General features: G+C 40.1%; 1 protein-coding gene across 8 annotated transcripts in view; it reads left to right on the top strand.

Annotated features, from left to right (window-relative positions):
* The window catches only part of LOC138747450 (sodium channel protein type 8 subunit alpha-like), a 225,583-nt gene that overhangs the window by 44,210 nt on the left and 165,076 nt on the right, over positions 1 to 16,297 (top strand). For all 8 annotated transcript variants that reach the window (XM_069906685.1, XM_069906684.1, XM_069906686.1 and 5 more), the window contains exon 2: positions 6,065 to 6,183. In XM_069906685.1, coding sequence (XP_069762786.1) covers positions 6,065 to 6,183 — 119 coding nt within the window. The remainder of the gene's footprint in view (positions 1 to 6,064; positions 6,184 to 16,297) is intronic.

The raw sequence follows: 16,297 nt of genomic DNA, 5'->3' as shown, positions 1-16,297 counted from the left end.
TGGGAAAGTCATGAAGGCAGGAGAGGTGCAAGGAATCATGAGGCCAGAAAATTAATGGAGGAGGTAAATGGCTGGGCGCTGTGGAACACGGATACATGTGGGGGCGTCCTTCTTGAGGTGGAATTTAGGGCTCAGTTTGGCAGCGTGACATCATAGATTTAATGCAGAGCAGTGGCTGAAATGGGACATGTCAGAAAATGTTTGACGTGTGTGTGTGCAGGCTTCAGGTCACCACTCCTGGAGTGAGGTCCCATTTTCCGATGATTGCCCTGCGATTTGGTGCTCTGGAGTGTGCAATTTAACTCCTCCTCCTTGCCCCAAAGCTGCAAAAAGCACAGAAAGAGCATTGTTTGGGGAATGACCTGATCCCACCATCCAGAAATCTAGTTGAGGGTCCCCAGTGATTACTTCCTTCCTTGGCCCCCATCTTGTTCCTCCCTCTACCATCATTGCTGTTTATGTCTAATGGTGTAAAGGCTCCCTGGATGGAATTCCTTGGCTCAACTCTGAAGCTGAAAGTGATCCCTAAGCTTGGACTATTTGACCAAGTTTTGTTTGGTCGTTGTCAGCATTTAAGTGTTTCATTTTGTAGACCTCTGTGAGGGATCTTGAAAATGTTCTCTATAAAATTTGCCAGTGTATTGAAGGACAAAAAAAACTCTTGAGTAGGAATTGAGAGCTACATTCAAATGTCCTTCAGTGAGGCAAGGATTTAACCACATAAATTTTCTGACTGGATTTTTTCTTTTAATTCTGGACCACAAATGTTCCTACAGTTCTAATGCAAAATGCCTAAAAATTGTCCTTTTTTTTTAAATTAAATTTTATTTACAACATGGTAGAAACCAATTCTGGCCAGTTAAATCCGTGCCGCAAAATTACACCCAATTAACCCACACCCCTGGTACATTTTGAATAGTGGGAGAAAACCAGAGCCTCTGGGAGAACTCTCACAGACACAGGGGGAACATACAAACTCTTTACAGACAGCATGGGATTCGAACCCTAGTTGCTGGTGCTGTAACAGTGTTGGGCTAACCACAACTAACTGTGCTACCTGTTCAAGTGATGTGTGGGTGGAACAAACTGTGTAGTGTTCTGACAAACTGTGTAGTGTTCTGACACACTAAGTCATGACTTTGCCTTTTTGTTGGGCCAAAAAAAAAACCCTTGTGTGAAACCCATTCATTCTTTAAAACACAGAAGAGCTGGAGGAACTCAGCAGGCCTTGCAGTGTCCATAGGAGGTAAAGATATATTACTTACGTTTCTGGCCTGCTGAGCCTTTCTTCAGGGTCGAGTAAAAAAAAGTCGGCAGGGACTTCAATAAAAAAAAGGACAGGGGGAGGAGTACAGACCAAGAGACAAAAGGTGTTAATTGGATATGGAGAAGAAAGCAGGAGAGAGGAAAAGTGAGAAATGGAGAGGCCTGGGAGTTCAGCTCTGTGAAAATGGAGCTGGGGTAAAGGAGACAGAGGGAAAGGGAAGAGGGAGAGACAGAGCTACAGGAAAGGAGACATATGGGGGGGGGGGGGGGAGAAACTGGTGGCTAAAGGAAATCAGAGTCAATGTTAATGCTTTACGGATGGAGGGAGCCCAGATGGAAGATGAGTTGTTCTCCCTCCAGACCATGGACAGACGTGTCAGCAAGGGAATGGGATATGGACTTAAAGTGGGCGACCACTGGGACATGCCTGCTATTGCAGCGGTCAGAGCCGAGGTGCTCGATGAAGCTCCTCCTCCATTCTTCATTGCTGTCCCTGCAGAATAGAATCTTCAGCTCACTAGATGATTTTGATGGGGAAAAATTTTAGCTGAGGGCTCAATGCTATCCTTGGCATTTTTTGTTCATTGGATAAGATTGCTTGCGTGTTCTTCCCTTAACTATTTTTGCTCTGTCTGTGTTTTGGCCTCGATGGTAAGTGTCGGCCGACTTCACTGGTGCGCTCATTCAATAGGGAGTAACTCCTGTTCATGTAAAAGTTAGAATGTTGCCTATTTTACCTATTCTTTCCTCCCTCACAAATGTTTTGTGTTCTGCTACTGTTTTATATAATCTAGAGGTGCTTGCCATACAGTGGTGGGCTCAGTGGACCTACGAGAAAGTCTATTTGAAGTCTGCGGTATCTCTACCATGAGTGAGTGAACTGGCCATTTAAAAAATTTCAGGGTAATGTTGCTTTGGGTATTGGCTTTGTCAGTTACGGGGAATTTGATTTTCTTGTAGTTTAAAACTTTGTTTTTGTTTAAAAAAAAATGTACATGTGGAGGGGAAATTGTGAAGATAAACCTTGTGCACAGCAGTGATCCAGAAGGAGATTGGTAAGCGTTGAGTAAGTCACTGTAGCTCTGTACTATGTAAGTGCAAGGTTCAAAGGAAATTGTAATAAAAAATGGCAGATTCTAGAACTGATGCTGTATAAACTGAATCCTACATATTAAATGGAGAGAGCATGCTCATTAAATGATTACCATTTATTTGCTTTTTTTTGGTTTTCTGTGCACCTAATCTTCTTGTCCCCCCTTTCAAAGGCACCGATGTTTGCTGGAGGGGATCATTGGGAACTGGCCCACCCCCATTGCCTGGTCTGTAATATTGTTCTGGAGAGGTGGCAGGCAATGCAGCCTGATGAAAGATTGCCACAGCCAAGCCTAATCCTACTCCTATAGTCCAGACTTTTTGTTGTGGCTGTGAAGTGGGAAGCAAAATGGTGCTGAGGGCAATGTGAGAACTTTTCTGCTGAATTATTTCTTACAGACACTGGGGAAGCGAGCTTGGGGTCATCCAGGATTGTATGGCTTCATAAAGCAATGAACAGGGTACCTCCCAAAAGGTCAAAGATCTAATTGTGGTTTCCCTGTATATAATGGCCTTTTTCCCACTTTGATTCAAACAAAGGTTGGTAGTGTCCAAACTAAATCAGTTTCTCCAGGACTTGATCACATTATCTAGATTAACCTTGTAATGCAGTGTCAAGCAAGTGATGCATTCAAGTATTCCATGGGTTGGGTGAAATGCTAAATGGAGCCCCTGTCAACTTGTGGTTTGGGTGAATGTTGAAGAGCGAGGGATTTGTCGGCTGCTATTCCTGAACGCCGCCAAGCAATGCCCGATTTGCTGTGCGCAAATTGCTGCTGGATTTACTTGCAGAATGCCAGTTGATGCAATTCAGTGTCACTGACACATGCGCAAAGGTGGTATATAAATGCAAATCTCTTTATGCTGCTGTTAGATAATTTGTTAAATTTTGGCAAGATATAATTTGTGAAAATCCGATTGATGTGTGCATGGTGCCAAGTTGTGCATTGACTGTTCATGCAAAACCCTCTTCCCACGTGCCCACCAAAATTCGGATTTCATGTTGGCGTAATTCAAGTACAAATTATTTTTGTGAAATCAAGTGCTAGTGTTGAGATGAGGAAGTTGAGAGTAGTTCTAAATTTGTGGCTCCTGTTTGGTTTGGATTTTGAAGGCTGGAAGCTGGGGAGAGAGAGAAAAGACTCGATGGTCCATTTCTGTGGTTTTTCGTGGAGTCAAGGTCTTGGAGAGAAAAAAAAATTGGAATCTTGATTCAGTGATATTTAGGCCAAACGATGTTTGCTGATTTAATCAACAAGTATTTTGTCTTGGAAGGATTGTGTATCAATATTGCATGATATGCTTAATATTGGTCTTTTAATTGGTTAACAGAATACTGGGTATAGTTTCCACTTTTTTTATTCAGTTGAGAAATTTTCTCAGCAAAATGTAAAAATGTGGAAATTGTACTACAGAGGCTAATTTTACATATTGGAATTCATTTGATAAAAATCATTAACCTATTCATAGTGTGTTTTGTATTGGTTGTGTTTGAAATGACCCAGTTTGATTTCTAAAAATGGGACTTTTTTTCCCCCCTTTCAATGTGATGGAATGTTCATCAAAAGCTCACTCCACTCTTGTTCTTTCATCTGTGCATCCTTCCACGTCCTCAAAACTGGGCTTCAGAGATTTGGATATTGTGATAATTCTTTAGAATTTCCAGACACCGTTCAAAAATTGTAATTAGTTAGGTGGTAATCCCCTCCCCAGTTCTAGTTGCTGTAATATTCACCAGTGCTCGATTGCCAATTGGGGCTATGAAAGGGGTCAGCAATGCTGCTTCTCGATCCCAGTCGATCAGCATTTCTGTCCATTCCAAAAGCAAATAAAGCAAAGCGCATACCAGTTCATATGATGTGCAAATGTGGAATTGTCTCCTTGCATCTGCGCAAATGCAAAAAAAAAATGGTTCGCTAATTTTCAACAGTGGAAAGAAATAGACTCTTGCTCTTTAATTTGTGGTTCAAAATGGACAGGGGACTAGTCCCTAAAATGGATGGGCCAGCTCAAAGTTTGACGAGCGGTTACCTTGGTCCACAGCCACGAATTTCAAGGTAACTAAAGCAATGCACACAACAGATGTAAGTAATTGCGTTGGACTATTTCAATTGTTTGTAGTATTTTGATGATTTTTTAAAAAAAAAATGATAAAGGCTGCTGAACAGATAACGTGGCTGTTTTCAGATTAAGGCTTCACTTTCAATAACTATCAAATGGCCTTTTTTAATCGATACCTGAAAATTCATATGATTTGTGTCGAACCATTCCATTTTACTCAAACAGTAAAACATCGATGGATGCATGGTTTCTAACACGTAAGCATTGTAAATGTCTTGCTATGTTGGGATATGAGCCAAAGTACTGGATCTTTGATGAATAAAAAAAAAAGTTAATGATGCAGCAAATTACACTGTTTCAGTGCAGTTGATTGAGGGTACAGTACATTCCACAGCGCAAAGATACCCCGTGATTCAAGTCATCGGTCCTTGGATCTGCCGTTGTTCTGCTCTGCAATGCCTGTTAAGGTTGCATCAGGTTGAGATAATTTTGATCTGTTTGGGTGTGCCGCTTTGGTGCTGAATGTACGTCTCCAACTGAGATTTGATGCACCCTAGCACTAACATGCTATGCCTAATTGACCTAAAACCTGACTTGAGCAAAATTGCAATGCGTCTGTGCAAGTTCATGCACCCAGATCTCTCATAACATTAGAAGTTGAACATTGGTTATTTTGCCTGTGGAAAGTAATCCTGCTCCATCGCAGAAATATCACTCGTTAGCTGTTAAATCTCCAATGGATGGCCCATTGACATAGAAATGTGACCTTTACCGATACCATCACCATTAATTCCCATGAATTCAGCAGGCCTTTATCAACAAGGTTCACATTTGATACCACAATTGTGTAAAATATTCAAACAGATGACCAATAATGGGTGTATTGAAGATGGATGGGTGGTTGAAACGAAGGGATTTGACTAAGGCAGTTGGAGGGAGATGAAGGCATTAGTATTCCTGAAGAATATCAATACAATTAAAAGACCTTTATCCAAAACTTTTGAACTTGGTAGATTAGGGAAAAATACTGTTTGTTCAAATTTATTGTCAGAGTGCAGACATGACATCACATCCAACTCTGAGATTCTTTTTTTCCATCAATTATAAATTATTTGGTACCTGTCGTGAAATTTCTGAACAGAAATGGCAAAGCACGTTTCACATCTGCAGTTGAACAAACAATTGTGGTATGAAGAGAATATTTTTTTTCTGCTTTTAAGTTGTTCTACGTGTGAGCTGCACTTGTTTGAAATGTTGTCAGGGTTGTGTCCCCTCCTGCTTCTCCCTTCAGCCCCTTCGATCTTTGAAGAACCAAGAATCATGTAACCATTTCCGTCGAGGACCAATATCCTTCTGTCCACATTGGAGATCCTGGCTGTTGAGCATTGAGTCAAGTGAATTTGATAGCAAGCCATTTCCAAGTAGTACTGTGTCAATACAAGTTTGACATTTTCCTTGATTTAAGTACTGCTTACCTTTTGAAAAATGTTTGTAGAATATTGAAAATATCGCTACCAATTAGAAATATTTTCTCCTGCCTTCTGCAAACTGACCATTGAAATTGCATTTATCTATTGCATGACAATGTATTGATTGTCTTATGGTTGCAATCTGTGTAACAGTGTTTCCTCTTTTCTCCTCACAGACCTTTATAGTACTAAACAGAGGAAAAGCAATCTTCCGATTTAGTGCCACACCTGCCATGTACATTTTAGGCCCTTTGAATCCACTGAGGAGATTCGCTATTAAAATTTTGATACATTCATATCCTTTTTAGTGTTTTACACGGTGCTTTTCTTTTGTGTCAGTGGATGAAAAATCAGGCAATTTTGAACGTACTGTGTTATACTTTGCATAGTCTTGTTGTTTGATCAGGAAACTAAATGCAAAATTGGGTTGCATGCAATTTACTGCTTCATACAAGCACGTGCTCATCATGTAATAATATATATCCAATGTGTCATATTCAAATAAGGTTATGAATGGAATTTGTTATTGTGTGGTCACTATATTGTACTGTTATAAGTGTTTTGGATATGCATTTAAAATAATACTGCAAAGATGTGGCAAATTTTGACCAATCGGAATTTATCTGACCACGTTTCAGTGTAATAAAATGACAGGAGATAAAGAGGACAAATCACCAAAGTCTCTGATGGAGGTTTTGTATTTCACTAGAGGATGAAATGATGACGTGAGTGACGAGACCACAATTAGGACAAAAGCAGGTTTTCCGTAGATTCTGTTTAATTTAGCAGAGGTGAAGAAACTTATTTAATGGCACGTGGTCTTCCTTTGTGGGTTAAATCCAAGGAGCTGAAGACAAGTGGAATGTTAATCAGCATTGTACATTGACTGGGGTTTGGACAGCTCATAAGTTGAACAGTCTATTGAAAACAAATCTTCAGAAGGAATATCGTAATTGGCTTGGAAGATTATGGGGCAAAGCTGTGTTGTATGTTCGAAAAGAACATCTTCATCATTATACTGCACAGAGCAATGATTTCCCATGAGCTCAGCTCTGTTAAATAAGAGAAATGATACTTGGCACAACAAGTAATTGTGATGGAACTTCATTGCAATGACCTTCTCTTTATAATATCGAAAATAATGACTCGGCTAGAATTCTGAAATGAATTCTCAAGGATCAATTGAACAAAATAATTTTGTCATACTTGGTGCAACATTATTTTCATTGAAGTCTATCAGATTTTCTCCATTTGTTGATCTTTTTTTTGTTCTTGTCCTTTCAAGTTGGAATGGTTGAAATATTTCTGAACAAATGCTTAGGCCAGTGGTCCTCATCCTTTTTCTTTCCACCCACATCCCACTTTAAGTAATCTCTGTGCCATCGGTGCTCTGTGATTAGTAAGGGATTGCTTAAGGTGGGATGTGAGTGGAAAGAAAAAGTTTGAAAACCACTATTTTAATCGTCCCTCATTGACTCGTTATGTGTATGGTTTCAGAACACCAAAGGAGATGGGCCAATGACAATTTTTCTCAAACAAAATATTTCAGTAACAATTGGTTCTCAACCTTCCCCCTCCCACCCACATGGAGAGATTTTCCATCTTCCACCACATTCTTCCCATCATAATTACAAGGATTGGAATATAATTCTTCAAATAATGTTCTTGTCACCGGGTCATTTTTCTTCTGGGGAAAAACTTTTTTTTTTTATAGTTCTCTCTTTCTCCCCCCCCCCCCCCCCCCACTTTCCTCTGCCATCCCAGCTTCTCCTTGATCAGTTGTCCATGTGCCCCTTCCCCATGTAATCCAAAACTGAGTGCATGTGGGCAGCCTTGGTGACGGTGGAGGTTCTCCCCTCGGTAAGCTTTGTGTTTCATCAATCTGGTTGATTACTTCCAGGAGGGGCGGAATTAATAAGTCTTTAAATGTTTTGTAGAATTCTATTGGGAATCCATCCTTTCCTGGTGTCTTATTATTTGGTAATTTTTTTTATTATCTCTTGTATTTCTACTATTCCAAATGGCTCTGTTAATTTATTTTGTTCCTCTATTTGTAGTTTTGGTAATTCAATTTTAGTTAGAAATTCATCTATTTTCCCTTCTTTCCCTTCGTTTTCAGTTCGGTATAATTGTTCATAGAATTCTCTGAAGTTTTCCTTGATCTCTTTTGGATTATATGTAATTTGTTTGTCTTTTTTCCTTGATGCCAATACCATTTTCTTAGCTTGTTCTGTCTTAAGCTGCCATGCTAGGATTTTGTGCGTTTTTTCACCTAGTTCATAATATTTCTGTTTTGTCTTCATTATATTCTTCTCCACCTTATATGTTTGTAGTGTTTCATATTTTATTTTTTTATCCGCCAATTCTCTTCTTTTAGTTGTATCTTCCTTCATTGCTAATTCTTTTTCTATATTTACTATTTCCCTTTCCAACTGCTCTGTTTCCTGATTATAGTCCTTCTTCATCTTGGTTACATAACTTATTATTTGCCCTCTAATGAATGCTTTCATTGCATCCCATAGTATAAACTTATCTTCCACTGATTCCGTATTTATTTCAAAATACATTTTTATTTGTTTTTCAATAAATTCTCTAAAATCCTGCCTTTTAAGTAGCATGGGGTTTAATCTCCATCTATACATTCTTGGAGGGATGTCCTCTAGCTTTACTGTCAATATTAAGGGTGAATGGTCCGATAGTATTCTAGCTTTATATTCTGTTTTTCTTACTCTATCTTGCATACTAGCTGATAACAAAAATAGGTCTATTCTTGAGTATGTTTTATGTCTAGCCGAGTAATATGAATATTCCTTTTCTTTTGGGTGTTGTTTCCTCCATATATCCAAAAGTTGCATTTCTTCCATTGATTTAATTATAAATTTGGTTACTTTGTTCTTTCTGTTAATTTTTTTCCCAGTTTTATCCATATTTGAATCCAAATTCAGGTTGAAATCCCCTCCTATTAATATGTTCCCTTGTGTATCTGCTACCTTCAAAAAGATATCTTGCATAAACTTTTGATCTTCTTCGTTAGGTGAATATACATTGAGTAGATTCCAAAACTCTGAATATATCTGACATTTTATCATTACATATCTCCCTGCTGGATCTATTATTTCCTCTTCTATTTTAAATGGCACATTTTTACTAATTAATATAGCTACTCCTCTTGCTTTTGAATTATACGATGCTGCTGTTACGTGTCCTACCCAATCTCTCTTTAATTTCTTGTGCTCCAATTCAGTTAAGTGTGTTTCTTCCACAAATGCTATATCAATTTTTTCTTTTTTCAGTAAATTTAGCAGTTTCTTCCTTTTAATTTGGTTATGTATTCCATTAATATTTAAAGTCATATAGTTCAACATAGCCATTTTATACTTTGTTTATCTTCCCTTTCCGTTTCTCCATCATTACCTTTCCTCCTTATCCATTTCTGTTTTCTTGTTTTAAACCCTTTATAAGACAACATTCCTAAAACATCAAACATTTTCCTTATTCTCCTATTTAAAACTTCTTTAGCCCCAATCTCCCCTTCCCCTCCTGAGTTGTCCTTTATCCCTTGTCGGACAACCACATCTCCCCTCTCCATTTGGATTTGCGAATTCACTCGCAAGCGTCAGCTGATTTTGCAGTGACCGCAACTCCTCCCCACCCAGCCCCCCCCAGAAAAGATTTCACTTTTCATATGTAACAAAGGTCACTCTTTTATTCCAGGACAACAAAACAGACTATTCTCGGATCCAGAGGAAGCACGAAAATTTGCAGAACAATTACAAAATAGACTGAGGGATGAAGACGTGTAATGAGAGTACAAAAGACTGAGAACTAAAAAGACACATAAGTTTTGAACTCCTGAAGAAGAGAATTATTCCCTCTATTCCATTTCCTTCCCTTATTAATTCTTGTCTATACTATCTATATTTTCCTCTAAATACGGATACATTCATGTATGCACATTATACATATACACACATATACCTCTTTACCCACATACATATAAATCGTGGTCATTTTTACTCTTATTACATGTCTTCATCTCTCTGGTTGTTTTGTAGTTGTTCTGCAAATTTCCTTACTTCCTCTGGATCCGAGAATAGTTTTTTTTTCCCCATAAGATCGTTTTCGATGTATTGAACTCCTTTCTCTTCTTCAGGAGTTCAAAACTTATGTGTCTTTTTAGTTCTCAGTCTTTTGTACTCTCATTACACGTCTTCATCCCTCAGTCTATTTTGTAATTGTTCTGCAAATTTTCGTGCTTCCTCTGGATCCGAGAATAGTCTGTTTTGTTGTCCTGGAATAAATATTTTCAATACCGCTGGATGCTTTAGTATAAATTTATACCCTTTCTTCCATAAAATCACCTTTGCTGTATTGAACTCCTTTCTCTTCTTCAGGAGTTCAAAACTTATATCTGGATAAATGAAGATTTTTTGCCCTTTGTACTCCAGTGGCTTGTTGCCCTCTCTTACTTTTTCCATTGTCTTCTCCAGTACCTTTCCTCTTGTAGTATATCTTAGGAATTTTACTAAAATAGATCTTGGTTTTTGTTATGGTTGTGGTTTAAAGGCCAATGCTCTATGTGCCCTTTCTATTTCCATTTCTTGCTGTAGTTCTGGACATCCTAGGATCCTGGGGATCCAATCTTTTATAAACTCTCTCATATTCTTGCCTTCTTCATCTTCTTTAAGGCCCACTATCTTTATGTTATTTCTTCTGTTATAATTTTCCATTATATCTATTTTCTGAGCTAACAGTTCTTGTGTCTCTATAACTTTTTCATTAGATTCCTCTAATTTCTTTTTTAAGTCCTCTACCTCCATTTCTACTGCTGCTTCCCGCTCTTCCATCTTGTCCATTTTCTTTCCCATTTCTGTTAAGGTCATATCTATTTTATTCATTTTCTCTTCTGTGTTGTTTATTCTTCTTCTTAAATCATTAATTTCTTGCGCTTGCCATTCTTTAAATGACTCCATGTATTCTTTAATAAGAGAAAGTATATCCTTTATCTTGCCTTTCCCTTCTTCTTCTATTTCACTGCACTCTTCCTCTTCCTCTTCTTCTTCCTCTGGGTTGGCCATCTGTTGTTTCTTTGTTGCCCTTTTCTTCTCTTTCTTGTTTTCGTTGTCTTCTGTGTTCTCCTCTTGCTGCAGGTGTTCTGCAGCTGTCATTGCCGGCTGTGGAGATCGACTCCCCAGCTGGTCACCCCTCCCGTCGGTGTGTTTTTTTTCATGCGCACCGCGCATGCGCGACTCCTCGCGCATGCGCGGTTGCGCACTTTTACTCGGCTCAGCGAGCCATTTTTGTAGTCCACTTTCTACCGACCTGAGGGAGCGGGTTTCTCTCTCCACCGCGGGCCTCTTCGAACAGGTAAGGCCTTCTCCTTCTTCTTCCGTTGTCTTCTCTTCCTCTCTTCTTACCGTTGATTTCGATTTTTCTTTTTTCGTCGCCATCTTCTTTCCACCTTTATACTCACTTTTCTTTAATTTTTATTTCTGTGCCTTTGTGTTTTCCTTTGTTTTTTCCGACTTTTCTGGAGAAGGGCTGGAGTTCACCGTCCGGCCACTACTCCATCACGTGACTCCTCCAGGTTCTCCCCTCGAGCTTAATCCTGTCTCTTGCCATCCATGTTCATAAACAGCTAATGTGTAATTAAGGAGTCAGGAAGCTGGCCCAAAGTTTTGTTGATCTAAATTACTTGAAAATTCCAGCCAAGTTGAGCCATCTTGATAATTTTTAAAAAACTATTTTGATTTTTATAGACTCCTAAAGCAGTTCTAATGAGCAATACTATCTTTTCTAACATTCCTACAATGTTTGAAGTCTGTATTTATCCCCCCCTTGCCCCCAAACATATACCGGTTATACAAATACTAGTGGGGTTCACAGCCCACACTGAAACCTAAGGGGGAAAAAAACCTTGCTCACTAAATAACACAGGTAAGGAATAAAAAGAAAGAAGTAAAAAAAAAAACAAACTTTAAAAAAAAAATGCACGTCACCTGTGCCACGTCTACTCCTTTCCCTGCTGGGACACATTTTTATAGTGTCCATATTTTGAAGGGAGGAGGAACTAGTCAATCTGCATGCCCATGTATTTCAGATAGGGCTACCACACTTTAACAAATGCGTTACATTTCCCCCTTAGATTGGAAGTGATTTTCTCCAAGGGATGGCAATTCTGCATTTCCACCGTGTAATAATTAGTTGGGAGTCGGACTTCCTCGTAACCACTATACACTTCCTGGCTACTGCCAAGGCGACCTTCAAGAACTGAATTGGGAGAGTCTAAATCTCACATTTCCAATATTTCCCAAAAGGTTCAACTCCAGATCTTGCGGAAAATCCACTTTTATAATTTTTTTTCAGAATGTCCCCCAGGTCTTCCCAGACAGATCTCACCTTTGTACATAGCCAGGTGGAGTGGACAAAGGTTCCAAGGTGCACACCACACCTAAAGTACATTTCTGAAATTTCTGGCTTCTATTTATGTAATTTTTGAAGAATGAGGTACAGCTGGCGCTGTACAAATACAAAAGTTGTATTTGTTACCAACCTCTGTTTGGCATTGGTGACTCCAGTCACATTGTCCAAGCACAGGTCTTTCCACCACTCATTATTAATTGCTGTGTTCAAGTCTGACTTCCATCTTTCCCTTGACCTGTGTAAGCCTGGCTTCAGGCCCTCACATTCGAGAAATAAATTTACACACGTTCCCCTGCCACATTAGAATCTCCAGCTTACTAGACCTAAGGAGGGTCATAGACGGTCCTAATTTTTCCCTTTTTTAAAAAAAGATCCAGTTTGCAGATAGCAGAAGAATATTCTTTTAGACAAACTATATTTGTTCCTCATCTGCTCAAATGACATAAGCTGCCTTTGTTTGTAACAGTCCTTGATGCACCTGATCCCCTTCTGGCTCCAGGTTCTCATTACCCAGAGTCATGGGTATTAACTTATTCTGGGTCAAAGGCATTTTAGGAGATATCCCCACCTTCCATCCAATACATTGATTTATTCTTTGCCATATGTAAGGTACATGCTTTAGTGTGGGGTTATTTCTTTTCTTTGAAATTAGTTCAGTGTCCCATTTGTATATAAAATCTCCAGCTGTCTTTTCGCCAACTGCGTGTAGTCCAATTTGTGTCTGGGGTGGGGGGGGGGGGGCGGGGGTGGGGGAGTGCTTCAAAGACTGAGACGATAAACCTTGCCTGGGCTGCCCAATAATATTTTAAAATCCAGTAATTTTAACCCCTCCAAATTGTCAACTTTTCCATGGAGATTCCAGGTACCTTACCATTCCACAGGAACCTTCAGACACATTCACTGAGCATCTTAAAGACACTTTGGGGCAATGAAATGGATAACAACTGAAAAAGATACTGGGGCCTTGGCATCACCTTCATTCTGACACCGTTAACTCTGCCCACCAGTGTTATGGGCAGAGTCCTCCATCTGGCAAGGTCCTCTTCAATCTTCTGGAGCAAAGGGAGATCATTAGTTTGTATAAGTTGCATAAATCTTTATCTATTTTATTCCTAAATATTTAATGCCTTCTTGCAGTCATTTAAATTGACTTCCCTGTTGATATTGTCTATAATCCCCATTCGTCAAAGGCATAATTTCACTTTTGTCCAGATTTACCTTGGACACAGAAACCTTTCCATAATCCTCCAGTGTAAACTTCAGCCTGGCCAATGACCCCTCAGGGTCTGTTAAATACATTAGCATTATCAGTGAAAAGGTTGATTTTGAGTTCCACCTGGTCCACCGTGAACCTCTTTATGTCTGGATCCCACCGAATGGCTTCTGCCAGTGGCTCAATTGCCAGTATGAACCACTAGGGACAATGGACAGTCCTGCCAACTGGACCTGCTCAATGGAAATACTAGGGATATCTGCCCATTTATATTAATTTTTGCTTGGGGTTTATGGTAAAGTGTCTTCACCCAGTTAATGTTTGACCCAATCCAAATTTCTCCAGTACCATTCCAGTCTGTCGAAGGCCTTCTCCACATCCAGAGATATGGCCACTCCTGGATCCAACCCCAACTCTGCCAGATGCACTATATTAAGCACTCTAGCTATATTGTTTCCTGATTTCCTCCTTTCTACAAAACCAGCTTGATCTGGATTTGCTAATTTTGGCAAATATTCTGCCACTCTATTAGCCAATGCTCTTGCAAAGATTTTATAATCTGTATTTAATAATAAGATGGGTCTATATGAGGTGGGGCTCAATGGATCCCTGCCTTTTTTTAGGTATCACTGTGATGATTGCTGTTGAGAAAGATTCTGGGAGGGTATATGTCTCTGCTGCCTGATCCACCATCTTCATAAGAAGAGGCATTAGAAGATATTTGAACTCTATATATTAAAAAAAAATGGCAGGGAAACCATCCTCTCCTGGTGATTTTCCAGCTTGCAAAGAGCTGAGGGTCCCTGCAATCTTCTTTACAGAAAGGGGCATTTAGCCCCTCTTGCTCTTCCTGATCCTAATTTTGTAAGTTCAATGAAAGCAAGAAATTGTCTATTTTAATTGGATCACCCATATCTGGTTTGTACAATTCCTTGTAAACCCTTCCAAATGTATCATTTATTTCTTTTGGTTTATATGAGATCTTTATATGAATTGGCACAGACTTAATGGGTAAGTCCCTGCTCTCTTCATTCTCCTCCTGGCCAGTGGGATCCTTCCCTCCGCCAATTCCATCTCGGCCCGACTTCCTCGAGCCTCCGCACCTCCCGCTGTCGCTGATATCTCTGTCCTCTTCTTCTCGGCCTGGCTTCCCTCATCTTGAGGCTCCAAGCTTCCTGTTGTCACTGACATCGCCGCCCTCTCCATCCTGACCTAACTCATTTGATCTCGAGCCCCCGAACTTCCTGTGCCTGACAGTGCTCCCGCCGCCTCGATCGTGGTCCTCTCCTGGGGTCTCGCTCACCTCCTCCAGTGTGTTCCTGGTTGGGGGGGGCCCTTGCTTGGGTGGTGATGGCACAGCTGCCACTGTTCTCTGCCTCCGGGTAGGCCCCTCCTCGATCTCCTTCTCTTTGCCATGAGGTGAGTTCTTCTTGCTCTCACTGCTAACCGATTTCGACTTCTTTCCCAGTTCCCTGTCTTTCCTCAGCTTTCTGAACTATCCTAACCCTCTCCAATCAATCTCTGCTGGGGGTGGAGGGGGTGGGGTGGAAGAGATCTGTGTACTTTCCTCTCTTTTCCAATTTTTACTACGGGGAGCTCTCTAACCCCACTACTCTTCCACTGCTGCCATTTTGTCCCACCCAAGAGACTGCTTTTGTAGGACACCGGTTCATGTCTATGTCCTCGCTGGTGTGAAGTCTGGTGCCTGTGATGTTGCAGGCCGAGTTAACAACCCTCTGGAGTTTATTCTTGTCCTGAGCATTGGTGCCTCTGTACTAGACAGTGATGCAACCGACCAGCATGCTCCTCGCGGTCCACCTGTAGAAGTTTACGAGAGTTTTGGTGAAGTCCTGACTCTCCTCAAACACCTTACAAAGTATAACCACTGGCGAGCCACCTAGAATTGTTTCATTCTTTCCATTGTTTTGAGGAGCATGTTCAGTGTAGTTAGCATGCAGATGTGTAGAAAGCACAGCAAGGTCTAGGGCCTAAATGAATTGTTCTCAGCTTTTTTCTTCCCACTCACATTCCACTTTAAGTAATCTCTATGCCATCGGTGCTCTGTGATTAGTAGGGGATTGCTTAAGGTGGGATGTGGGTGGAATGAAAAAGTTTGAAAACCACTGTTTTAATTGTCCCTCATTGACGTGTGATGTGCACGGTTGCAGAACTCCAAAGGAAATGGGCCAACGACAATTTTTCTCAAGCAAAATATTTCAGTACAATTGGGTCTAGAGCAGTGAGTGATTTTCAACCTTCCCTTCCTACTCACATCCCACCTTAAGCAATCCCTTACTAATCACAGAGCACCAATGGCATAGGGATTGCTTAAGGTGGTCTGTGAGTGGAAAGAAAAAGGTTGAGAACCACTGGCCTAAACGTACCAAAATTCATCTGGGCTCTCACCAATTTGTACATTTCTTCATGATTCAAGTTCCGATGTATTGTCAGAGTGCACACGTTACATCACATAAAACACGGAGATTCTTTTTCCTGTGGGTCAGGCAAAAGTTCTACTTAGTTGTGTAAATTGTATTTTTTTAAAAAAAAATGCATGCACAAAAGAGAAATATAAACAAAGATTCTCTCATTCCTTCCCTTTCCTGAATTTGGGATAATGCCTCCAACCTCAACGGCTTGTTAGATTTGTCCAAATAGCTTTTCCTTTCCATTAGTCTTGTGGAAACCTGAGTTTAAAAAGTTGTTCATTTTTTTTCTTTGCCTTACCGATAGGCAAGTAGAATCATTCACAGGTATTTTTGACCTAAGCCTG

This window comes from Narcine bancroftii, chromosome 12 (assembly GCF_036971445.1).
Source record: "Narcine bancroftii isolate sNarBan1 chromosome 12, sNarBan1.hap1, whole genome shotgun sequence".
Classification (NCBI taxonomy): Eukaryota; Metazoa; Chordata; class Chondrichthyes; order Torpediniformes; family Narcinidae; genus Narcine; species Narcine bancroftii.
This window is presented reverse-complemented; position numbering and strand designations above follow the sequence as displayed.